The sequence below is a fragment of the Drosophila subobscura genome, chromosome A, assembly GCF_008121235.1.
Source record: "Drosophila subobscura isolate 14011-0131.10 chromosome A, UCBerk_Dsub_1.0, whole genome shotgun sequence".
NCBI classification, from domain to species: Eukaryota; Metazoa; Arthropoda; class Insecta; order Diptera; family Drosophilidae; genus Drosophila; species Drosophila subobscura.
Window position 1 is genome coordinate 21,523,986 of NC_048530.1, and position 25,537 is coordinate 21,549,522.

General features: G+C 46.8%; 1 protein-coding gene across 1 annotated transcript; it reads right to left on the bottom strand.

Annotated features, from left to right (window-relative positions):
* Positions 1 to 1,482: 1,482 nt before the first annotated feature.
* On the bottom strand, positions 1,483 to 22,955 carry LOC117902569 (protein Teyrha-meyrha). The gene is made up of 3 exons (XM_034814019.1): positions 21,761 to 22,955; positions 9,584 to 10,317; positions 1,483 to 3,502 (listed from the first exon to the last, which is right to left on the bottom strand). Exons 1-3 carry the CDS (start codon positions 22,341 to 22,343, stop codon positions 2,351 to 2,353), a joined length of 2,469 nt encoding a protein of 822 aa, XP_034669910.1. The 5' UTR covers positions 22,344 to 22,955; the 3' UTR covers positions 1,483 to 2,350.
* Positions 22,956 to 25,537: the final 2,582 nt, after the last annotated feature.

Here is a 25,537-nt window from a genome sequence, read left to right on the forward strand (position 1 = left end):
CCAACAATTTATGTAAATTTTTCCCAACTGAAATTTCATTTTATTTCTGTAGCCGGTACGAGCAGCCAGGAGACACAATGTGCAGTGGAGACGTTTGTAACGGAATTCTAAATGTTACTTTGGAGATGGAGCGTAGTCGCTGGGTATCCTGTTATCCTAGAATAATACTTTTCAGGGCATACTTTGCATAATTGTATTACGGCTTACAGCTGCGAAAAGGAATATTATCCGTTTCCTGATGTATGTAAGTATGTATATAAAAAATATATTCGAGACTAAATTAATAAATACTCATTAAAGTAGAAAAAATAAATAAAAAGTGGAATGTGCCTCTAAACAATTGACACCGAGAGTCTAGAAATTAGATTCGACGACTGCTCAGCTTCCTTTGGAGGCATTTTTTTCTCCCCTTTACTGTACTTTGGCACGCCTAAATGTCGTGAGAATGACAGGTGACGCGTGGCGAGTGCAGGGGTATGCGGAAATGAATGAAAAAACCTTGAGAAGAATATTGAGAGAATTGGTCCACAGCCGGATTTGAAACTCCAACTACACCCCAAATATCTATTGGATGGGTCGCCAGCACCTCAACGAGCTATGCCACGCCGACCTCGTAGTACTGTAGCAAACAGCTCGCTGTAGTTCAGAGGGAATCAAAATGGCACAAGTTCGATTGCCACTGAGGATAAACAGAAACTGTGAATAAATTTTTTTTTTTTATTTATAGTTTTTCCCTTTTCTATTTGTTTTAAAATATTTTTCGCATTAGTTTCACAAAATTTTCAATAATTATTCAAACGGAATGGCATAAGTTGGTAACGATTGCCAGTAAATTGACACTAGCGCCATCTGGTGGTCGCTTTCGTAGGGCTGCCAGACCGCAATTCAACTGTTATACGAGTCCCATATAAAGAAAGATAATAAATTTGTCACTGTAAAATTCATGTAATATTATACAGTGGCGCCTCCCTTCGCATCTGAATAGAAGCTTCTTATAATTGTGGAACTCATTGAACAAGTTTACTTCTGACCCCTCCAGGTGGCGCTTGTTGCGATTGTTATGTAGATTAGAGATGGGCATGAGTCGTGATTTCATCGTGCCACAAAACTCGGCACGTTTCGGTCGAAACCAGAAGCAAGAACTCGCAGATGAATTTATGATCTTCTAACAGAAATAAGGAGCCCTCTAACTAATGAAGAAATTCTTCTGTTCCAAAAGTCTTTTGAAACCAAATCCAATTTACAAGTAATTCGAAATCCAAAACGGTAGAGGAGAAAAGTATACTCTCATTTCCAGTGGATAAATTTATTTAAATTAGACCCAACACAAACGCCATCGATTATTTTTCATATCATCCATTTTATTTCATCTAACTTTCATATATTCGTAAGTATGTATTGTATGTTGTGGATTTGTTTTGTTTCGTTTCGTTTTCTTTCGTTCAATAATTACACAATTTGCAGTTTAATTATGTGGCTTCATCTTCTGGCTTCACAAAATGCCCAATAAAATGTTTGGATTAAGAGAATGCAAAGGATAAAGTAAGAGCTGAAAGGAGGGTTCTCAAGCTGGTGTTGCATGATCAGATCAGAGATTTAGGACTCGTATTTACAGAATGTCCGAGAATACTTGCTTGATTTCAAATATGCATTAAACAAAAGTTAAAAGAACAAATAGACTTTCTCGCAGAAAGTTATACGCTTCTATCTATGTGTTCTCTAACCTCTAATCTGTGATACAAGCAACACAAGGAAATATGGAGCAGGGCTTAAGGTTTTCCTTGGGGATATGCATCGCCCATTTAAAGTGGATATCCGCTGCATGGCGAAGAGGTTTGCTTATTTACAATTTTTACAGGAAGGATGCGATACAAAAAAAATTGGTTATATTTTTAACTTAGTTTTCGATGATAAAAAAAAAGATCTTAAACGATAAAAAGCCTTGTTCAGAATCGATAACTAAATTAAATCACATTTAGCGTATTTTAGAAATTTTGCAAATCGCTGCGAATGGGTTCTGGGGTTCGTTCGTTCTCCAATAATTTAATACTTAAATATTTACACTCTCGAAAAAAAGGGCAAAAAAAATGCCATTGAATATGGTACTATAGTAGTATCTATGCATATACGATCGTACGATTAACTCGTATTTCTGTATGGGTGCTTGCTTCTTAGGTCTATGAAAAAAAATGTTTTTGTTCCGTTTGATTTACGTTTAAGTTTATGAGTAATGTCATTAGATTATGCTTAGAAAAGGGTTCATTGCCACGCCCGGAGTCACCCGGGGCGTTCCCATTGCGCTTCGTTGTTCGTTGTTTGAGAATTAGAACAACACATCGATGTACATGTTTCATCTGGAGGAGCCGCCCGCGGCCTGCTCCTGCTTGACCTTCAGCAGCAGCTGCTCGTGCATGTGCACCTCGTCGTCGTGGTCGTCACATATGTCGATCTCGCCATCGCCATCGACATCCCCGTCCGCATCGCCAGCGACCTCCATGTCGCCCTCGATCTCCGCGTCGCAATCCTTGTCCATCTCCTCGTCCTCGTCCGGCTCCTCCTCCGACTCGGCAACGGTCACGGCCGCGGATGCGGCGGCTGCAGCGGCCGCGTTCCTGGCATTGGCAGCGGCTGCCACAGCAGCAGCAGCGGCGGCGGCGGCCACGGCTGCCTCAGCATAGCCGGCGGGGCCGTGGTGGTGCATGTGCATGGCGTGCTGCACCGCCTGCTGTTGCTGGCGCTCCCGCTCCCGCTCCCGTTCGCGCTCGCGCTCCCTCTCCCTTTCCCGCTCGGCCAGCTGCTGCTGCTGCTGTTGGTGGTGCTGCTGCTGTTGCTGCTGCAGCTGCTGCAGGTGGTGCAGGTGCTGCTGCTGGTTGTACGGGTGGTGCTGGTGCTGGCCCCCGGCGCCCGTGCCGGATGCTCCGGTCGGCTGTGCGTGGTGCGGCTGGGAGTGGGCGTGTGCGTGGTGGTGCTGCTGGGCCATGCCCGCGTGCATGGCAGCGGCAGCAGCGGCGGCGGCGGCTGCCTCCCCACCATGGTGGTGGTGATGATGGTGATGATGGGCGGCAGCGGCTGCGGCGGCCGCCGCATTGGCAGCCGCGATGTGGGCTTGGGCCTGCGCGTGGGCGTGGGCATGGTGCTTGCTCGGCTTGCCCGTGGCGGGCGGCGGGGCGTCGAAGAGGAGCCGTGAGATGGAGAAGCTGGAGATGGGCGAGTTGTGGGTGCTGCCAGCCGAGTAGCTGGTGTTGGTGTCGTCCGAAGTGGGCGTCTCCCGGTCGCTCTCGTCGCTCTTCAGCAGCTCGGCGGCCTCCAGCGACTTCTTGTGCATCCCCAGCAGCCAGGGGGCCACCGACTCGTCCTCCTTCGCCGACTTGATGATTGTCTCCGGCAGCGGCAGCGAGTGGCGCACCATCGCCCCATATAGGCCGTACTCGGCCATCTTTGTGCTGTGGCCCCAGCACTTCTCCGTCTTGCGCCACTTGGCCCGCCGGTTCTGGTACCAGACCTGCAACACAAGGGGTGAGAAATGGATCAGTTGAAGGTTACTCATTCGGTTATAGGCTACAGGTTATGGGGGGAATGGAGAGTGCAACTCAATATGCAATTAAAAATGCACACATCTCGCCTCTGTCTGGGGAAATGGAGTGGAATCGGACACAGAAGTGGGTCAAAGGGATTGAACACGGGGGCCAAAAGCATGAAAAGGCTGCTGTGTGGCAAGCAGCTACAGTCCTTCCATTCTTTCTGACTGCCCGTAGCTCAATAATTACGTTTGTATAACTGCCCCCGAAACACGAATCCAGGAGTCGACGAAGAAATACAAATTTTAACACATTTTAATTAAACCCCAAAATAATGATGGAGTTCCAACACTTTTGGCAAAGTAAAGCAAAGTTTCGATTTCAGATTTCGTATAAAATGCGTTGAGAAATAAATGCAGGATACCCTTGTGCAAAACGAAAACTTTGCAGAGAAATTTCTCCTGCTGCATGCTCAACCCCGAGCTTAGGAAATCTCACTCAAGAAATATGCAAATGTACACAAGTGCAGTTCTCTCTGCTGAAACTATATCCTGTCCCTCCACCAAGCAACCAAATAAACGAAATGTTCGCCGTTTAGGGCACTTGAATTGATTCCCAACTGTTTTGCCTTGGCCTATTTTTGCCCATTAGATTATCGGAAACACTGTACGGATATTGCTTGGGATTATCCCTTCCACGGTTGGTCCGCCCCGTGTACAGTCTACACAAAAAGTGGCAGCAAAAGCAGCGGAGAGAGAGAGAGCGCGACTCGTGACAGGGTCACGACAAGGACAAAAGGCGTACGATTAGGGCGGCGGCACACGACACGACCAGCAAAGCGACCAAAAACTAATTAAATTAACGGTAGAACGAAAACTGGGTGGAGTTGGCATGTCTGCGAAGGATGGGGCTGAGGATGAGGATGAGGCTGAGGCTGAGGCTGTGCCCGAGCAGACAGCACTTGTCACGCATCCGTCTCGCCCCCGCGCTTCCCATTTCAAGTACTTATTAGTGGCACGAGACAAGCCAAGCAAAAATGTTGCCAGCCGTAGCCGTGGCCGTGGCCGTGTGCGGCAACATTAAACGGTCAATTTTCAATTTCACAGACAACTTGCACGGAAAGTGGTCTGTCCTTGTCTCCTTATTTCCTTGTCCTCCCGGGGGACAACTTAATCTGCTGTTGTGAAAAGTTCAACTTCATTTTGGGCTCTGCTTTTCCCAGGGTTGCCCTGTGCCACTGCCACTGCTCCTGCAACATGTGCCGCAATTCTCCAGGGACCATCAAATTGTGGAAATCACTTTAAATTTGTGCGCCACGCGGCCTCGACCGGGTCCGCGTCCACGTCCCCGTCTCCACGCACCACTTGGTGTGATGTCAACATTTGCATTTACAGTTGTTTGCCTTGTTTATTGTTGCACTTGCAACAACAGCAATAGCAACACCAACAGCAACAACAACAGCAACAAAAAGCAAAGCAAAAACATGGCAAATTAAATCTGCTTGAGTTGACAACACTTAACACCCGCCACTTCCCCATCCCCAGGGTGTTTTCTGTGTAAGAGGGAGACAGCTGGCGAAAGCCAGTGTTATCTATTTGAGAGAGGGAGAGGCAGAGCGCGTGAGCGAGAGTCAGCGAGAGGGCGCAGGGTAGCGGTAGACTCAATCAGTGTTGCTAATGCGTTGATAAATGACTTTCTAAAATGCGCCTAGTTCTGAGAGTTTGGCGCTACTATTATACCCTGGCAGAGAGCATCACAGCTGACGTGGATGATTCACAAATTGGAACAACGGATCTGGTTAGGGTATGGCTATTATGCATATAAGCTTTCCTTTCTATTTGTAGCCACGGTTCCACGGGGGAATAGACGAAAAATGCTTAAAACCTGCGACACGGCGCTGCGAGAGACGAACGGGACAGAGAGTGAGGGGAAACGAGGGGAGTGGGGAGTGGGGAGAGTGGGAGAAAAATGCAAATAGCAATTTGTTAAATGCTTTTGTTTCCAGCCATAACCTCTTTTGTTTAAATGTTAATTACATAATTATGCATAATCATTTTTAATTCCACTTTTTTTTATCCACCTTCTTTGTGTATGCGCGTTAATATTAACAGCTCATTAAAAGCGCAGGAGAAAAAGGAGAGAGAGGAGCGCCAAAGTGTATAATTAATGCAGCAACAGAATTATGCAAAAACCAAAACAGAAAAACTATGATGCGAACAATTTGTTGCATGGCTCGATTGCGTGTAATCCTCATGTAATTTCCACGAGAAAAACAATTTTGAAACGTTTTTGGCAATCCTTTGAAAATCGCTGAGAGCTAAAAGCCATAAGGGACGTTTGAAAAGGGAATATTTGAATTGCTGTTCTATACTATTATTCTATGTATTCTATCCTTTCAATCCTTTGAAAATCGCTGAGAGCTAAAAGCCATAAGGGACGTTTGAAAAGGGAATATTTGAATTGCTGTTCTATACTATTATTCTATGTATTCTATTTCTAATTGCCTTTGCTTCATAAAATCTATAATTATTATAATGTTTTCAAGCGTAAAAAGGTGATCGCTGCATCGATCTTTTCCAATGTTTCATTTGAATTTCAATGAATTCCCTTACGACAACACTTGATGTGTTTGCTCTCAATTTTATGGTATAATTTCCAATGAGAGAACGAAAAGCGACTCAAGGATAACCGGAATTAATATAATCGAAAGCTGTTTGTTGGCTTTTTAAATGGGTGCTCCTGGTACTGCCTTATGGAGTATTGATATTCATCTTATGACCACTGCCAGAACTTAAGCTTAGGACTCAATGATGCTCGAGGTTCTAGCAGTAGGTTTTTGCAACTCTCTCAAGTGCAAGTGCAGCGATTCCCTTTGGAAGTTTCTTTTGTGCTTTTCGCAGAATGTGGCAGTTTTTGTGCAACTTTTTGGGCAAATTGGAACAATCGGAACATGCGGTGGAGTGCAATTGGAATTGTGCATTTAATGCATTTACCACACAAAAAAAGTGCACTTTTCATTGTCTTAATTTGATTGCTTTATGCACAAAGCGAGCCTTCGAGCAGCACCCCAAGCAGCAGGTTGTCCCCAGTTCAGTCTTGAAATGGACAGCCGAATGCCGTTTTTTGCGGTTCGTTTGTGTTCCCTTTTCTGCCGCCTTTTCAATGTATTGTATGTACCTCATTCGCTCACTTAGGACATGAGCAATACCCTTGAAGAGCTATGTACATATTTCTCTTAAGGAAGCTGTGTTCTGAATTGGTCTAGAAATATGAAGCCTTCTTTATTGAAGCATTAATGAATAGTATGTATCAGTGTGAATGCTGCACATTCTGCATTGCATCTGCCTACAACCATTATACCCTCTTGCAAAGGAGTATACGGATACCATCTGCGCACAAAGCCCCGCCAAGGAGGAGAAGGCAAAGCCAATTGCACAATTCGCAAGGAAACAATGCAAGAAAGTTGGAGCTTCTAGCTTTGTCCTTGTTGCACACGTCAAACACTCACACAGGCGACATATCGGTCAGCATCGATCTCTAGTCCCGCATCTATTATACAAAATATCCGATGGACTCTCTTAGGGCATTGTATGGCCCCGCTTGGAAGCCAATTTCAGTCAGTGATTGCCTTGGGGCCATGCGAAACGTTTCGCTAGCGACGCCTTTGTCGCCTGGTCGTTGACTTTTGACAGTAGCAACATTTTTGGCAGAGCAGCCAACCGACCGTAAAGAAGAGGTAGAGAGAGACAGAAGCAGAGAGCGAGCTTTGGTATTGGGTCTTTGTGGAAGAGCGGGAGAGCCGAAAACATGTTTTTGCCAGCCATGTTTCTTTCTCTTTCTCTTCTTTGCGGCTTGTCTGGCAGAGAAGCAGAGCACAGCGGAGCAGGGACAGGGGCCCACGAGGGGGAGAGAATGCACAACACACGCACACACACATACAGCACACAATGCACGACGAAACGCACACAAAATGGAATGCAATTAAAAACGGCAGGCAAAAAAACACACGCAGAAAACAATCAGCGGGTGTGGAGAAGGAGGCAAAGGTGGAAGCGAAGCGAAGGCAGCGCGAGAGAGCGAAAGAGAGAAAACTTTTAATGGTGGCTTCGATTTGTACACGAGTAGCCGTTCGTTCGTTGCCGTTGTTCTTGTCTCAACGAATTTGCATGGCTGCCGACGACAGGCCACAGCCACAGCCGCAGTCCTGCTCCTCACTCCTTCTCCTCCTCCTCCACCATCGAGCATCATCTTTGTCCTCGTCCTCTTATCGTGGTGCTAATGATTGCCTCGCCTCGGCACCAAGAGAGACCTCAGACCGCCCGCCGCCCCGCCGACCCGCCGACGACATTGCCTCGGCTCACCCATTGCTCTGCTTTTTTCAAGCTGTGAGCCGACTGCGCTGCTGCGCCATATTTGCACTTAATTGAAGTGTGTGTGAGTGTGTGTGTGAGAGAAAGAGATAGAGTGTGTGTGTGCGGAGAGTGCGAGAGTGAGTGCTTTTGAATTATTTTGTGCGTTTTACTGCTTCTACTTCATTTTTTACTTTTCACTTTTCAGCCAATTGTGCTTGTTAATTTGATTTCTGCACATTAACACACACACACACACTCACACTCACACACAGGCACTCACGTACCCCACGAGATGCACTCACACACACATGCACACACGCACACAATGCCCCTGTGCAAGCGCCATCTTGCGGCTTCTGAAGTGCATATTGAAATAGCGGGAGTTATGCAACAACTGGAAGGGAGGCAGCTCAAAATGGTAGATGATCGAAGGGCAAAAGCTCTATTTATTGGAATGGAAGATTAATCGTATTGCATGACAGATTAATAATCGTGTTGCAATGCCACGAGTGAGAGAGGAAGGAACAACAATTTGCGTATCTAAGTGGCTGTAGAACAGCTCTCAAAGAATATTTTTCTACAATTGAACGACTCTATTCCACGTTCATCTCGTTTTGAGTGTTTGTATTTATATTTCTGCTTTTCCCTTGTGGTGTTTCTGCTTTTATTTCTATCGCCGTTTCTCTTCAATTAAATTATTCACACAATTGGATCACTTTTTAAATAATATTTTGTAAAATTTACTCGGAAAGCCAAGCCAAGCCAGTCTGCAATCGATATTATCGAGGAATGTTCATATTTTTGAGGACACATACCTAAAAAATGTTAAATTCTTTTCAAACTATCTTCAAAGTACAGTTTTTTCCACCTGAATGGGATCCTACAGCTCTAAGAAAGAAATTGTGTGCCATTTTGTGTGGAATTAGAGGTGTAATAAGAAGGTAATGAATGCTCTTCTCACTTTTATTTAGTTCTGACTCTGGCTGCTGTTTTCTCTTTGACTGCCGATCGCTTTGTTTTAGTTGCCGACCCGCCTTCCAATTTATACATTTTGCAATTGTTATGCTCTCGTCTCGTCTCGTGCTCTTCGCATTTTTTTTTGGAGTGTCGGCGAGTGCCGCTTGCCACGTTTTCTTACTTCATTTCCACATTTGTGTTTTCGTTTTTTTGGATTTTTTTTTTGTTTCTGTTTCTGTTGCAATTGCAATTGTGTGCACTCGTAATTATGTAATCAGCGGAGGCCTCATTATGGCGGCCCCACAAGTGTGGCAACACTTGCCAAGTGGGCAGGTCTCTCCATTCTGACACCGAATCAGCGTCCCATTCCCATTGCGGCACCCGTAGTCCCCCATCCTGCCAGAAATCGAAGCTTTCAATGAATCTTTACGATGGCGCACCCATAAAAGTTCTCCCCCGTCAAACGGTTATAAATCCTCTCAACCAACAGGGGCCCATTAAAGTCAGAGAATCCACAATCAGACGACGGACTGCAAGGCTACGTGACTCCAAAAGGAAGCCCAGACCCCCCCCCCTCCTGACTGGAGAGCTTGATTTCACGCTAGGGGATACATATGTACCATATATGAATGTGCATCAAAGGAATTCTAGGAGGCTTGGGGTACATTGTTGAGTGCTGCAGCGGGGGTTAAGCCTTAAATTGTCCACAGATCGCATGTTAGACGAGTCTATGTCTTAAAGGTTGCCGACTCTTACCTGTATACGATCCTCGGCGAGGCCGGTTTTCATGGAGAGCAGCTCTCGGGCACTCACATCCGGATAGTGGGCGTCCTTGAAGGCCTTCTCCAGCTCCTCCAGCTGGCTGCTGGTGAAGATGGTGCGGCCGTGTCGGCGTTTGTTCTTCTTTTTGCCACCGGGTCCGGTGCCACCGGGTCCTACCAGGACATCGCCGCCATGGCCGGCCAGAAGACTATTGGGATTGCCGCCAGCTCCTCCGGCCGCGCCCAGGAAGGCGGCTGCGTCTGCATGATGGGCGGCATGGGCATGCAAGTGGGGGTGACCGTGATGTGCAGAATGGGCGTGGTGGGCATGGTGAGCGGCGGCAGCAGCAGCGGCATGGTGATGGGCCGCAGCGGCAGCGGCTGCCGCATGCTGATGGGCCGCCAAGGCGGCATGGTGATGGGCAGTGCCGCCGCCGCCACTGGCGGGCGAGGAGCGACTGCCTGAGGATGCCACAGCAGCCGAGGCAGAGGCGCTGGCCAGGGCCGATCCGGAGCCGCCTGATCCTGCGGAGTTGCCACGGGCGGCCTCCCCACCAGGCCCATTGCTGCTGGGCGGTGAGCCCAGATGCCCGTTGCTGTTGCCGCTGCTGCCGTTGCCCGGGGCGGAGCCCGAGCCTGCACTGCCGCCAGCCTTGCTGGGCGACTGCTCATCTCCGCTGGCGTTGGCCAGGCTGCTGGCGTACTCCTGACCACGTGCGGCCGCATGTTCTGCAAAGAAAGGAGAGAGACAAGAGGGGAGGATTAGTTGAGTGGCATTCCTGGCGCTTGCACTACACATGTCGTTGTCGTTGTCGTTGTCGATGTAGATGTAGATGTTGAGGCATGTCTGCCCTGCCACAAATCCCATTTCCATTTCCCTTTGAGCGGAGGACAATGGCAATGCCGCCGCAGACCTAGGACCGAGGACCGAGGACACAGCACCCAGGAGATATTCGAGCCGAATCCTTTCGCACTCCAGCACTCCTGCACTCCCGATTTAATGCCCTGTGATTCCCTGATTTTTCGCACACGATAACCGTGTCAGGCGGCAGCAGCTGGAAAATTGTTCCATGCCCCATGACCGACTCTCATTCAACATTCAACTCATTCGTGCAGATTTTGACAAGTTGCCTGGATTTTTATTCAAATGTCAGCCAGCGAAGGGTTAAGCGCATGTCGTCCTCCTTCTCTCTCCTTCTGCTTTCATGGCATTCCCAGAAAATGGAAATGGAAATGGGAAAGAGAAAGAGAACAGCCACCACACAGCCAAATATTTTCTTTTGGCAGACAGGAAAGGAAAACGAAAAGGAGGAGACGCATACGGAGACGCTGAAAGGAGGTCTCGGCCTCGGCGTCGGCTTCGTCGGCTTTGTTTTGACAATTAGGGTGTTAGGGTGTTAAGTGGTTTAGCCCTTTTTTTCTACCCCCGTCTCAAATTAAACGGGAATCGGCTTAGGCGTGTCGCAAAGGGCGTTCTATTGTGATCCCCGACCGCACAATGCCCCCGATCCACATTGATGATGCTGGTGACGATTGTGCGCGTCTCACTTTTCTTTCCATGGCCAAAATCGGTTTCCGGCCACACACTTATCGGGCTGACCAAATTATCTATGATTATCCCTGCCAGTTGTTCGGTTAATGGGATGCTAGGAAGTCCCTAAATAAGCATTGATCTCTCATAGAGAAAACATTTTGGTTTTAATGTAAGGAAATTGAAGGGCTAGATATATTTTATTTATGTATGTGATTTCGTGTAGAAGTTAAAGCAATTATTAAGATTAGATATTAATTCCTTAGTTGTGAGTCTTTACACTGAACAAAGACTTATCCACAGTGATTCAAATCTCTTCATTCTCTGCCACTTCATTCCCAATTTGCATAATTGTGAGTCCCTACAGTCGAATCTTTCGAAATATTCTCTTAAACAACTTATTGGCCCATAATGGAAACGATCTATTGTCTGGTTTGAATGCTCTCTTCAACATTTACAGATTATACTAGCGAAACTGTTCAACTTTCCATTGAATTAGGCAACCAGCAATGAACAAACCACCTCCTAGAAACCACTCATATTTGCACACATACTCGTCCGAGAGCATTCTTTCGATGGTATCTACATATATTTGTATGTGTGTTGTGTGTTCTGTGTTCTGTGTTCTGTGAGAGGCTGTTATTGCCTGGCCACTTTGGCGGCATAATTAGACACACATCAGTTAACAATTAGCCGGGGAGTGGGCAGCGACAGCTGACCAATGTCCATCCCAACCCACACACAACGAGCGAGCCCTGGGCTAAAATGCTTTAAAAGCACTACCAGACCATACTTATAAATAGCAACAATGATGAACAGTAAATTGTATATACATGTACATGTACATATGTATAGATACTTTCTATAGATGCGAGCGAGTGGTTAGCCACTTTGGCCAGCTATCGATGTCGTCTCCCATCCATGCGCCGTCTCCCGTTCAGCGCTCGACTCGGTTCATCAACTAATTTGATTTGGTGCGGCCCAGTCCGGTCTGGTCGCTGGGTCAGTCAATCGGAGCGGTGCCTGGCAGTTCCTTGATTCTCTGTCATGCGATATGTTGTGGCCAGCAGCAGCCTCCGCCACCGCCTCCGTCTTCGTTTACCCTCTGCACTCGGCCCTTGCCTTTGCATTTGCTCTGCCCTCTTCCATATCCATTTTCAGCCAGTTTTCCCCGCTCGTTTTCCGCCTAAATTCATTTGATATGTATTGTACATATAGTTCTGCTTTGGCCGGGGGTCTGTCTGCTCCTCAAGTGAAATAAATACGTGCATTGGCCTCCTGCCCATCGACTGCTTTGTGTCCTGCCTTTGTCCTGGGCCACTTCGGTAGCTCCTTTGTTCATTGCTTAATTGTTCAATTAAGCAATATTTTGATCGAATGGCTTTTGTTTTGTGCGGCATTCCATGAATTTCATTAACTGCCAATCGAAGCGGTCACGATATTAATATGCCAATTTATCGCTGCGGCTAATGGCTTTGCAAAATGGATAAAGGCAGGCTCACCCATGAAGTGTCTAACACATTTCCATAAAGCAATCTATCGGTGAGTGTGCAGAGATCGATGCTACTCGATAGTTTTCTATTCTTAATATCCAAGCAAAAAAAAGACTGGTTCGAACTCCATCCGGAGGGACTGATTTATAGGTTCTGTTCTGCTGCAGACCCTGTGATAAATGGCCACCTAACCCAACCCAATCCCCTCTCCACTACCCATCCTTCGCATCTAAGAATTCCCCATTCCGAGTACCTCCTCCACCCAGAGACGAAATGTAAAATTACCAATAAAGTCAAATTGAAATTGCCAGACATATTAATAAAAGCCCACCACCAACCACTTGGCATGGATCTCTGTGTCTGTGTCTCTGTGTCTCTGTGTTGTGGCGGCTGGGTAGGAGCTGTTCTGGATGTTCTAGCATTGCGTAGAGATGAGAATGGGCCACTGGGGTGCCACCAGCACTAGAACGATGGAGAAACCCTAGGCAACCAACCAGCCAGTGAGCCGAGCCCTCCCCATGCCATCTACGATTTCATCTCTCTCTCTCTTCCTTTTCTTTTTTTACTTTCCTCTTAATTTTATTTTCGCTGAATACCTTGAGGGGGTGGTGTGGCAGGAGTGCTACTGGCAAAAAGAAGAACATTTCTGTTGACAGGAAATACACTCGAAATTGGCAATTTTGCATTTACGTTAATAATACTCGAGCGTATTTACTACTTACGCTAACACGTTGAAGGGGGGGTGGTGGTGATGGAGGAGGAGCTGTGCGGCTGGGACGGTGGGTGGAATGGGATGCTTTTGGGTTGTCTAGGCAAAATGGGGCCACATGGTGGCAGGGGCAGTGTGGGGTTTCTGTGGGTGGTCCTGGCAACTTTTTTTTTTTTTTTTGCCAAATGAAAAGCGTATTTATTTGCGCCAAGGCAAGGCAACATTTTGCCCTGAGTTGGCAGCTCTCCCAGCCAAGGTGTGGGGGTGGCCGGGGGCATGGGGTGGATTGTGTCTGGCGCGGGTGGGAGCTAAGTATAGCCGAGCCAATATGACGCGCAATTATTTGTAATGGAGACGTAAATAAGTTGAAGAAGCAAAGTGGCAAAAGAAAAATGGCAAGAGGCAAGCGGCAGGCGGCAGGCGGCAGGCAGCGTACCTCCTGAGTGGGTGGCTCGGGTGTGGGAGTGGGTGTGGGTGGTTATCGGGTGGTGTCCTCAGATGATGGGAGGGTTGGGTGGTAGTTAAGTTGTTAGTTGTTATACAATCTACAGTCTTGCGTCTTTTTTTCTTCGTCTTTTTATTTTCTGGCTTTCTGGCTGCTGCTGCTGCTTTTGCTGCTGCTGTTGTTGTTGTTGTTTGGGGGTTGCTTTTCGGGATATGTCTCCCAAATTGTGGGTGGTGGTTGAGTTTGCCCGTGTTGGGGGTGAGTGAGTGAGAAGGGGACGCCCCGCAGTTAGCTCGTTAACTCGATTTGCGCTCGCATTTCCCTTTGTTGCTGTTCTTGTTCCCCGCCTCCCTGGGTGCTGCTGCTGCTGCTGCTCCCTGGATTCTACATTGAAATAAATACGAAAAGGCGGAGAGCAGTCCCGTTGTTTTTCCAAAATGGCTGACTGCCGCTGCCCCCCCACTCGTGTGGTAGTGTGCGTGCGAGAGAGCGGGACGGTTAGACAGTTTTTTTGGGAAAATTAAAAACTTTCTTCTCTTTGGCAACTTTAAAACGTTTTTTGGTGGGGAAACATTTAAGATTCGCAGCGAAAAAGAATGGGGGAGTTGCTATGTTTTGCATGCCTGACTAATACAGTGCGTAACATGACTGTAAGCACACAATCTGAAAAGATCTTTAGATCTGCTATGACCACTGCAAGTTCCTTCCTGGTTATATCTACAAGTACAAGTGGTAGCAGCAGGACCCAAAGCAACAATCAGACAATGAAAACCGTGCTCAAAAGGAGAGAGAGAGAGAGAGAGGGAGGCAGCAGTGGGAGGTTGTGTCACAGTAGAGGAGCTTGCCTTGGGCTTTCCTCTGCCCCCTTCCGGACGTGGGTGGAGCGGGGTTTTGTGTTACGCTTATTTTCCAATTTCACTTTTGTTAGCTGAAGATTTTCCTGCCATTGATTTTCTCAGCTGTGCTTAAATTTGCTTATTCGCCAGCTCCACTTCCCCCGCAGTCACTCTCTCACTCAACCACTTGACTCATTGTTGCTGCCACTGCCACTGCCTCATCCACTGGGACTGGCACTGGGACTGGCACTGGGACTGGGTCTGTCGCTGGCACTGCTGTAGCTGTAGTTGTTGTGCTTGTAAAAAGCAAAACGAGTCTGCTGTGTGTTGTATTTCCATTTTGAAGCAGATTTCCTATGCTTTTTGTGTACTTTTTCAGAGGGTAATACGAATTTAACAAGATGTTTGCAACGCAATTGCAATTTCTGAGCTAAAAATTGAGTTTTAATAAGTATAAGATCGTTCCATAGACTCGCGATAAATAAATCGTATATTCTCTTTTCAAAGAAAAGCCTGAAAAATATCTAAAGATTAAAACTAACCATTATCAGCTACTTGTGTGTTGCTGCTTTATGGCAACGATGAATATTTAAAGTGTATCAAAGGAGTCGCCTCTCGATGCAAGAGATTTTCCTCTTGTTTGTTGGTATCTTTGTTATTTTCGTTGTTATACGATGTTTCTTCGAGCCATTCAACCATTTTGCTTGGGCTTTCTGCAATTGCTAGTAGAAGAGAGGCGCAGGGGAAGGGAAAAAGTGGCAGGCAGGCAGACAGAGAGAGAGAGAGAGCGAGAGCGAGAGCGAGAGCGGAGAGAGTGCAGTGAAGCTTAAATGAAATAATTGGGTAGTTAGTGCGATTTTGTTGTTGTCAAAAGCCGCCTTTTTGAACGAAACGCTTCACTCTCTCACTCTCTCACTCTCTCTCTCTCGCTCTGACGTCTTCCGCCTCTAATTTATTTATATGCCCTGCACTCGAGTGAGAGGTGCCCTGCTACCTTCTCCCGTTTCGCGTGCTGCTGCTGCTTCTGCTGCTGCTTTTTCTCTATAATTAGACATTATTTCGCGTTCAATTGCGTTTTGTAGTTGCCCTGCGGTGCTGTGGGGCTGTGCGGCTGTTGGCGGTACCTAGGTGGCTATTAGCTAATGAAATTCAGCCAGCGATGGGCGCCCCTCGATTACACTCACGCGATGGGGGCGATAATTAAGTGCAAGTGCTATCGATTTCTGCTAAAAATCGACGATTCATTATGAATTTCTTGGCGTAAGGGAAAATATAGATTGGATATATGCATCTATGCGTATATCTGGCCCATCTGCATACATATGCCATAGATTTGTTATGGCCTTTGCATCGATTTCGAGTTTATTTTGTACCCCCTTTTATTTTATTTCTCATTCGACCATCTTTTACACTCATTTATCGAATGGCCATCAATAACTGCTTCTTTATTTTCTCCCTGCCGCCACTGAATTATCGATAAAATTCAGTGTGCTGTCCAGGAATGCCACTAAAGGCCTTGTTCCATGCACCCACGCCCCACACACTCATACAACGAATCAGAAACCAAGCGAAATGGTATGTTTTACTTTTGTAAAATTCATTGGGCCATAAAACGGTACTCGCCTGAACTCCCCCCCACAGTCCCCTAAAAGCACACACACACCCACACCCACACCCACTCGTATGCCGTGGCGCCTCTCAGGACGGACGGACGGTCGAAATGTTGTTCCATTTAAATGGGCAACTAACTCGTAACCAGAAAACGGTTGCAACCTACAACCCTTTTGTGGTCTGTCCATTTCGGTTGGCAGCAACGTTTTACAACACTGTAAATGCTGTGCGGAAATAGCGGTAAATATAAAAGGGGACACACGGAGCGAGAGAGAGACAGGCATGTGTATGTGTGTGCTCAAATATTTATTAACCCATCAACACATGCGGAAGTTTTCGTTTTTCCGGCCGTTTCGTTACACTTACGTATACAGAGACACGACGACACTCATCGCACGTTTCACAGCCGAAAAACTTCAGACCCACCCACCGCGCAACAGCACCGACCCTCCTCCGCCTCTTCCTTCAGTCTTCGGATGTGTGTTTGTGTGTGTTTTTTGGTGGTAACAAATTCGTGTAGCGTTGCAAATTGCTGTCAACAGGGAAATTAATAAAAAGTCAAACGCCTTTTAGAGGCAACAACCCCACACCCACACTCACACTCGCACCACTCCTTCCTCCTGTGGAATTGCATGGGACTGGCATGGGTTCTTAGCGTTAAGATCGGCAAATAAAACAGGACTCTTATCGTAGGATGTGGGGTGTGGGACAAGGTCTAACTTTTGGGTTCTTTGCGTGGCCGTAAAATGGATTAACACGTTTAATATTCAATTTGGGCACGCAGCCCCCTTCGCAAAACGTCGCAATGTGAGTGCAGAATGAGTGTTTGCGAGTGCAAAATGCGAATGCCAGTGCGAGTGCGAGTAGTGAATCTATGAGTGCGAAATAAGTGTGTGAGTGGTGAGTGCATGTTTTGAGTGGCGCCCGGGGGACAGCTACCAGCGCCTAGACAAGAACTGTCTGCTTTGGACCTCGTGATTCGATTAATGGCAAATTTTGAGTGGCAACATTTGTTGTCAGGGTAATTGCTTCGAGGGAATTGAAATGGAATTCGCAACATTTCCGCCAACAGATTGGCATGGCCGCATTGAGTAGCCGCTAAAGGATGATTCGCTAATCCTCACAAAAGAATCCCAACCAGGCAATGAGGATTGTCATTTGTTGTGCAACTGAATGGATTTATTGGCCTGGCCCACAGCCTTACATTCTAATGAATCTGTTAGCCACCCATTCACAGCATCGTTATTGCCCTGCTCCATCCATGGGTTTTCTTTTGGGAATTTTCCAAGGCAAACAACAAAAAAAACATAAAAAGCAAAGCTCTTGTCCATCATGTCGCCACGCTGTCCAATGCACTTTCCCGATTTGTGTGTTTGCCCAGCGGCTTAACTGCAAAATCATGCAGAAAATGTTCAAGATGGGGATTGGGGCTTTTGGAGGGGGGCTTGAGGAGGAGCTTGAGTCGCATTAACTGACGAACAAAGCCACTTAATGGTCCAAGGGCTAGGACTGAGGACTATGGGCAAAACACTGACTAGCCTTGTGGCTCCGTGGTCCTCTGCCCACGGCATCAACAGGGAGGGAGCGAGAGACAGAGAGTGAGGGACAAAGCAGGCTGGAAAATCTGTGCAAGTTGTTTACACGCCGCGCACTCGAGTGCTTCCTAGAAAATGACGAAGACCACGGCGACTATTGCGAGTGCAACTGCAGTCTGAAGTCTGAAGTGGCTGACTGCATTTTGTGGATGATCATGCAGCCAGGCAGCAGTCGGGCCAAGGCAATTGGTGGGCCAAGGCAGCTGGTAAAAGTCGCAGAGCTCGCAGCTCCTTTCAATGCCTGCCACTTGTTGTCATCAATTTCTGTGTTGGTTACCTCTTCTTCTCATGCTGTTTATCCAGACTCTAGACTCCAGACCCCCTCCATCTCATCCATCTCTGAGATGCACAGCCAGTGCCCGAGGCAGGTTGAATGCCACTTGCTGCTTCGGCTGCACTTCGTTGGAAATGTACAATATATATTTTGGGAAAATTATCTACCATTTTCATTTAGCTGTTACTTCTGTATTTGTTTTCGTTTCGTTTCGTTTCGGTTGTTTGCCTTTCGGAGGAGAGTTTTCTAATTTTTTCCTGAAAACCGAACTTGTAGTTTTCCAATTAAAAAATTATTATGAAAATAATGGGTATGGGGATCTCATTTTCATTCTCTTCCCCTGCCACACACTCTCTCTCTGTGAGGATTGTGATCGTGTTTGGGTTGTTCTTTTCCGCTCTTTTGGCCTACTCATTGTCACATAATTAACACTTGATATAGCAATTTGTCGGGTAGCAATTTGCTTTCCACTTTGGTTTCGTTTCCCTCACTTTTATCGAGTTTTTGTGGGTATTTTGGTTTTTGGGAAAATGTGCGAAAAACTATCGAATTACCTTTTGTCTGGCAACAAAATAAGGTAGGCCCCCAGGAGCACCACAGAGGCAGGAAATGTGCACGGGAATTATTTCGGAAGTGCGGCGGTCCCCCCCCCATACCACAATAATATCGCAAAAACATCTTTGTCCTTCACTTTAGAGTCTGTAGTCTAGATTCTTATCGCTGATGCCGCTGCTGCTGCTGCACTTTTTAGAGGTTTCTATTTTCATTGATTTTTTCACTCATTTCCTTTTTTGGCTTCGAAAATTGGTGCGATCCGTTCTCAGCCAGAGAACACGCGTGTGGCAGCGACAAGGGAGTGGGTCTAAGAATGCAAAGAAGATCTGTCAGCTGAATATGTGATTCCCCTACACTCATTAGGATGTTCCCAAGTAATTATCTGATTTATTTAGTTAATTTTGTCAACTTTTGAATGAATTGCAGCCAAGGCACTGCTCTCCCAATTAGAGCCAACAATTTGTGGGCAATTATTTGCCATTAAGTCAAATCCACTGGCACTTTGGATTGCCCATGACTCAGGGACTGGGACTGGGCCCGAGCCCGGGAACAATGGCCCACAAGTGAGGTGCTGAGAAGCGAGATAAAGACGGGAAAGACCACTTCGTTGGCCACTTCGAAATGTGTGGAAATGTGTGCTGAAGAAAAAAACATAGTTTGTGGGCATTACATAAACACCAATAAAAGAGCAGCCACAGCAGCAGATGACAGCGATACGAAGCGAGGGATCTATATATGTGGGAATACACACAAACATGTGTACATGTGTACATGAGTATCCCAAAGGATCTGCGCACTTGCATGACTTTCGAGTAAATATTTATTAGAAGAAGAAACGAAGCCCTAGAGCAGCAGGCAAGAGGAAGGTGACGGGGTCCTCCTCGATGGCCACTCAAATTAAGGATAACAACGTGCAAAAGCAGCATCAGCACAGGAGCACACAGGCAACCTGGCAAAGTAGCAATTTTCCCGTAGCCAACATAAAGGAATAGAAAAGAAATTGAAAGGATGCTGATGCTGGTGCTACTGCTGCTGCGGTTAACCACTCGAGTCGATTTATTTTGTACACAATTTGCCTCGAAAACTAACGCCCCGTGTCCTGTGCCTGTGCCTGTGTCCTGGTGCTGGGCAGAAGAAACCAGAAAAGGACGTTGTCGTCCGTCTGTTGCCTTTTTTACAGCTCAACCAGGCCAAAAGGGGCCCCGAGGCCCTCCAACTGTTGTTGTGCAAACAATGTGCGAGCGGACGCGGACGCTGACACGGAGACGGACACGGAGACGAACGGACCCTCGGCAAATAGACGGATGGTCATGGGCATGACTAACAAGAACTAGAAGGAAGCATAAGAATAACGCCAGGGCCAACAGCCAGCAGAAGAATACGACAAGGAATAAGTGCCAGCAGATGAAGGAAAAAATGCAGAAGTGGCTGGAAAAACAGCTCCCGGAAAGGTCAACAGTGAAAGCAGGCACAGAAACCACACAACGGAACAACAAATAAACAGATGTAAAGTGTGAAAATTTAACAAATTAAGTGCGTGTAACTCTCAGATACATTTGTATCTCGTATCTCGTGCTTCGCACCTTTGCCCCGTAGGTGAGAAGGCCTACATGTGTACCTTCTCGAGGGTGTGAGAGTGGGATGGTTAGATAAACACGAACTTGCACGCCACACACCGTTGGCCAGAAAGGGATGGCGTTGAAAATTCTAGCCAGGGGCGTGGCCATCTGCCCCATGACGCGGCACAAACGGGAGAAAAGCAAACCAGATCTACATTAAGGTAGATCTTGTCACGGAATCAGATGGAAATTGTGTGATCTATAGGACAAAGAAATTTTGTTCTACGTTTTGCGCTATCTTAGGATCACAATGAGGTACAAGACATCACATAAAACACCAGAATATGATGGCATAAATTTATTACTAGACCATACGAAAGTATCCCAGAACTAGCAAAAAGCATTTCCCAAATTGCGCAAAGTTCGGAATTCTGATTAAAAACAGTTTTAAAGCAATAAAAGACTAATGCAAAAATAAATGTTCATCAGAGTGTTGTTTTTTATGGCACCAATTGGAATTTGTATGGCAAATCTCAAGCGGAATGATCTTATCAGAACTACATAAATGAAGCTTTAATCCAGTTTGGCAAAAGAAAATCATTTTTAGGGGTAGCAAAAAAATATCCGTTTATGGATCAACGTCAGAATAATGAATGTTCCCAATATGCGCCAATGAGATACATCCACTTTCAAGTACTCGAAACGAAGATTCGTGTGTTAAAGTTTCATCAATTGAAATGATTTAAAAAATTCTTTTAAGTTTTTAGACCACGGCCTTAAATATTAAAAAATGGAAAATTTTCCTATTGACATTATTATCAATAAAATAAACTAAACTGGAGTCCAAAATGGTATTCATGAGTGTAAATTTCCCACTAAAATATTCAAAGAGAACTAAAGTCTAAAGTGCGATTTAAAATTGGCTGAAATGAGTTCAACGGACTGCCCCATGGCTATCGCATTTCAATGGCTGATGAGACGGCTCCTTTATGCACGATCCCTATCCCTATCCCCTATACCGAGGTGGAGGAGGCTTCTTCTGCTCGTCGCTAATTTGAATGGAAATTATGCGCTTAATTAGCGATACACTCACACGGATGCGAATACGGTGGGGGGGACATGGATTGAAGTGTGTGCGAGATTTCACACTTTGCTGACATGGAATGCTGGCTCTTCTTTCCCCTCTCCCAAACCTTAACCATCTGCATGTGTGTGTGTGTGTGTGTGTTTTGTATTAATAAGCTTTGTTGAGCGTTGCCACTCGTGCTTAATTTACCGTTCCATTGTTTCAATGCTCAGCCCTGCCTGCCAACCCCTTTTTACGCTTTGAGCTTATTAGTCCACGGGCCTACGCGTCGACACAGGAGGGCAGTCGTCCGCCCGTTCGTCCGTCCGTCCGTCCGTCCGGGTTGCCACTTGGCTGCACCCGTTCAAAGCCCAGGGAGGACTCTGACGCAACAGCATGGTACAGGTTACACATACACAAATACATACAGATAGCTGCTTATGTATATGGGATGCACCGTAATTAGCCGTGCAACAGATCTCAGTCAGACTCACTCACCTGCGAATTGGGCTCCAAAATGCTGCTGGAAGTGGCCCCGGAACTCGTGCGGCGTACTGAAGCCGGGCGGCAGGAAGCCTCGCAGATAGGCCGCCGCCGCCAGCGTGGTCATGTGGTGGTGGTGGGCAGCCGCCGCATTGGAGGGATCCGCGGCGGCAGCATAGCCAGCGGCCGCGTAAAAGTTGGCCGGATTGAAGACGGGCAGCTGGCAGTGGGCGGCGGCGGCGGCTGCCGCAGCTGCAGCGGCCGACAGTCGTGTCACGTCTGGGGAGAGGGAGCGCGAATCCCGCACGGCCGCCTCCTGGGAGATCTGCTGCTGTTGCAGTTGTTGCTGTTGCAGCTGCTGCTGCTGCAGTCCAGAGGCGCCTGAGGCGGCGCTGGCTGGTGTGTTGGCATTGCGGGGCGGCGGTGTGGCGGCCGGCGATAGTGGCGCCTCCGTGGAGCTGGGCGTGGCTGCTGCAGCGGCCACCTGCTGGTGCTGTTGTTGTTGTTGCTGTTGCTGCTGCTGGTAGGCGGCTGCACCAACGCCAAGGCCGAGGATCTCCTGGATGGCAAAGGGGGTACGCATTTTGGTGGCCTGCATTTTGCCGACGGCTTTTCTCTTTGTCTCTCTTTTTGGTCACACCGTTTCGGCAACTGTTCTGGAGAGGGGGAGAGTAGGGTCTTATTGCACTCGTAGAACGGTCATTGCCGGCACAGTTAAAGTTACAGTTAGGACACAATAAAAAACAATATGCTAATATGCACGATCACGCGAACGAGAGCAAGAAAAACACGCACTTAGTATCGAACTTTCTTAAGCGATGGACAACGGTTTTCACTCTTAAGCTTTTGATTCGATTCGGTTCGGGCAAAGGCAACGCTGAACTGTAAACTGTAAACTGTAAATGGTGAACGGTGAACGGCTCAATGTGTTACGCTGCCTTCTTGCGTGTCTCTTTGGCTCTTTGCTGCTTGTTGTTTTTGTGTGTGTGAGAGATGAACCGTTCGTTGCGAACAGCGTGCGAAAACGAACTGAAACCATAGCGAGCGCTGCACGCGAGCAAAAGCGTCGTCGCTGTCTCTCTGCCGCTGTCACTGCCCGCGCCAGCTGCGACGCCAACGACAACGCCAACGCGTGGAGTGGAGTGGGATATTTCCGTTCCGTTTGTCGTTTGCCGTCGCTCGGTGGTTGCTCAGCTCAGATGCCGCGCGCGACGACACCTTGGCGCAGCTTCAACTGTCGACTGTGTCGCTGCTTCTGCTGCTGCTGCGCTGCTGCCAGCGCTCTGGCTACGCCATCTTTGCGCGCAAACGGGATGGCACCACTACGGCATGCTAGCCATCCCTCGCGCACTCACTGCCCTTCCACTGGCAGGGGCAAGCGCTGAACTTCCAGGGGCAGCCATCCCGCTCGCACACACCGCAACCAGCTCTGGCCCTCTCGCTCACCACTGGAAGGCCGCTCACACACACTGTACGTGTGCGTCCCTTCCGTACGTGTACGGTAATTATGCAGCGACTGCCCTGCGTACTTTTTCGACAACGTTTCGGTTTCAGTTTGTTTTGCGCCCGCCGCCAATTTGGCTGGATGTTGCGCTACCCTGTGTCTATATGTGTTTGCCACTGTGTGGGTGTGTGTATGTGTGCGAATGATGGGACTTACGTGCTTGCTCTTTGGCCCAATACTTCCTCTATATTTTGTTGGTTGTAATTTTGCCGCAAATGGATTTTCACTTGTGTTCAATAATAGCAAAACAAAACCGACCTAAACTATGACATTTCATTGGTTGCATTTCCATAGGAATCGTCAATGATGTCAATAAAATGAGACGAGAGGATGGCCCAATTATTACCATCCAATTCTTTTTTTTGTCGATATTTTACCTGGATTTATATTATTTCTATATTCTCTGGGGGAAGCTTTAATTAATTCTAGAGCAAAATACTTTTCAAAGTGAAGGCAAAGCTTAAACTGAACTTTCAATTGGAATTTGGAATTGGAATTTTATGGAAATTGTTTGGTTCTCTTTCTCTTTCGGCACTCTCAATGTTGTTGCTTCCAGGCTCGCTCCTTAACGTTTGGACCCGTCTGTCGGCTCGTCCTTCCGTCCCCAAATTGCAAGCATTGTTCGGGCCAAAGTTGGTCATGTTAATTAAGGGCTCCCTTTGCTTGAGCGCTCTCTTTCTGCCTCCCTCTCTCTCACTCTCCAGTTTAACTGTGGTGGCTTATCGATTAGCTGCCTCTCCGTCTCCCCACCCATTTGACTGCATTTTCACATCCATTAATTAGTCGCATTGCATAACAATTGCATAATCAATATGCCATTTCAATTAGCACACTTGTCTCGAGAATAACCGCCCCCACCCAGCACACCTAAATGCCACCTACACATACAAATGCATCTACAGTGAGGCTTCTGCTGGGCGGAAATCAATGAACATTCTATTCCGGTGGGCTCCTCGAGGTATTGCAATAAAATGTCCGTAAAATGTAGCTGTCCGCCCAAGAGAGATTACTAAACGAATTACTAAAAGAGCTTATCTCTACAAGTTAGAATTTTGACTTTTATACATTATATTTTTAATTCGACGAAATAACAATGGAGTAGACTTAATTTAACGTTATGAATGTTTACATATCTACATACATAGTATGCATTCTCCCCCCCATAATGCCATAAAACAATTATGTACTGATGTATTTGTTGCACTTTGCTTTCATCTTTACTCTCCTCTCTTCAGAAGCAACACATTAAAACTGACAATTTTCAATGATTTCCATCACCATTTTCCCGCTTTGTACTCCACAGCCAGTCTCAAGTGGCTTGGTGCCTCGCACCCCACACTGGATGTCGCAGCCACAAATGAAATAAATCTAATTGACAAAAGGACAAGAATTAAGGGATGGGAAGTTGGGGACACAAGAAGGAGACACAATAGTTGGGGGCACATTCAGGAGCATATTTAGCTAAATGCGTTCGCTCTAGAAGAACTACCTAGGTGGGGGAAAGCGATTTGGGAATATTCGCAAAACTTTAATACAGCCGAAAAGATTTGCATAAAGTGTGTGATTGAAAAAGACGACAGTAGAAGTTTCATTCAAAGGTAATATTCATTCAAGATTTCAGAAATTTCCATGAAAAACGATGGACAACACATTGAAATGTGTGTGATTTGAGGTTCTACCCACTTACTTTCACTTCCATGATTTGTAGATTTTAATCAATGAAAACGCAATACTTTCGCCACACTTAGAAATGCTTTGGTCGTGAAAAACTTATTAACACGAAATTGTACAGCGACAAAGAAGACTATTTTAGAGGTATTCAAATACAATTATTGTCACCTAATTGGTTCCTCTATGGACTGCTAACTTTTGGACATTCGGTTGTCGTGCCACTGCCACTGCCACTGCTAGTGCCACAGCGTGGCCCTGCTCTGCCCCATTCGGCTGTGGTTCGATAAAAGGAGTTTCCGTTTCGCATTGTCCTCAAGGGCCGCCGCATTATTTCATATTTATAATGTAATCTGCACTTCATCCTCAAAGAGACGTCGCATAAATCACACACAAATGGAGACGTGCCATTGCCAGCACCATTGCCAGTGCCAGTGCCAGTGCCCGTGAGTGGGTGAGTGGGCGACTATTTGGATTCCATATGGAAGGCGTCCACTTCATAGGCTAAAAGCCTTCACTTGCCTCCCATTTGTGCGGCGTTGCGCTGCCTTTTTGTTTGATGTTCGACGGCCACTTGAGATGCATTTGGAAGAACTTTGCATTTTGCAATCGCACTCGCA

Excerpts from the sequence above, each read along its gene's own strand:
- LOC117902569 (XM_034814019.1), bottom strand. The coding sequence starts at position 22,343 with ATGCAGGCCACCAAAATGCGTACCCCCTTTGCCATCCAGGAGATCCTC. Across the intron at positions 10,318-21,760 it reads TTTTGGAGCCCAATTCGCAG|AACATGCGGCCGCACGTGGT; the intron begins GTGAGTGAGTCT and ends CTTTCTTTGCAG. Across the intron at positions 3,503-9,583 it reads TCGCCGAGGATCGTATACAG|GTCTGGTACCAGAACCGGCG; the intron begins GTAAGAGTCGGC and ends CTTGTGTTGCAG.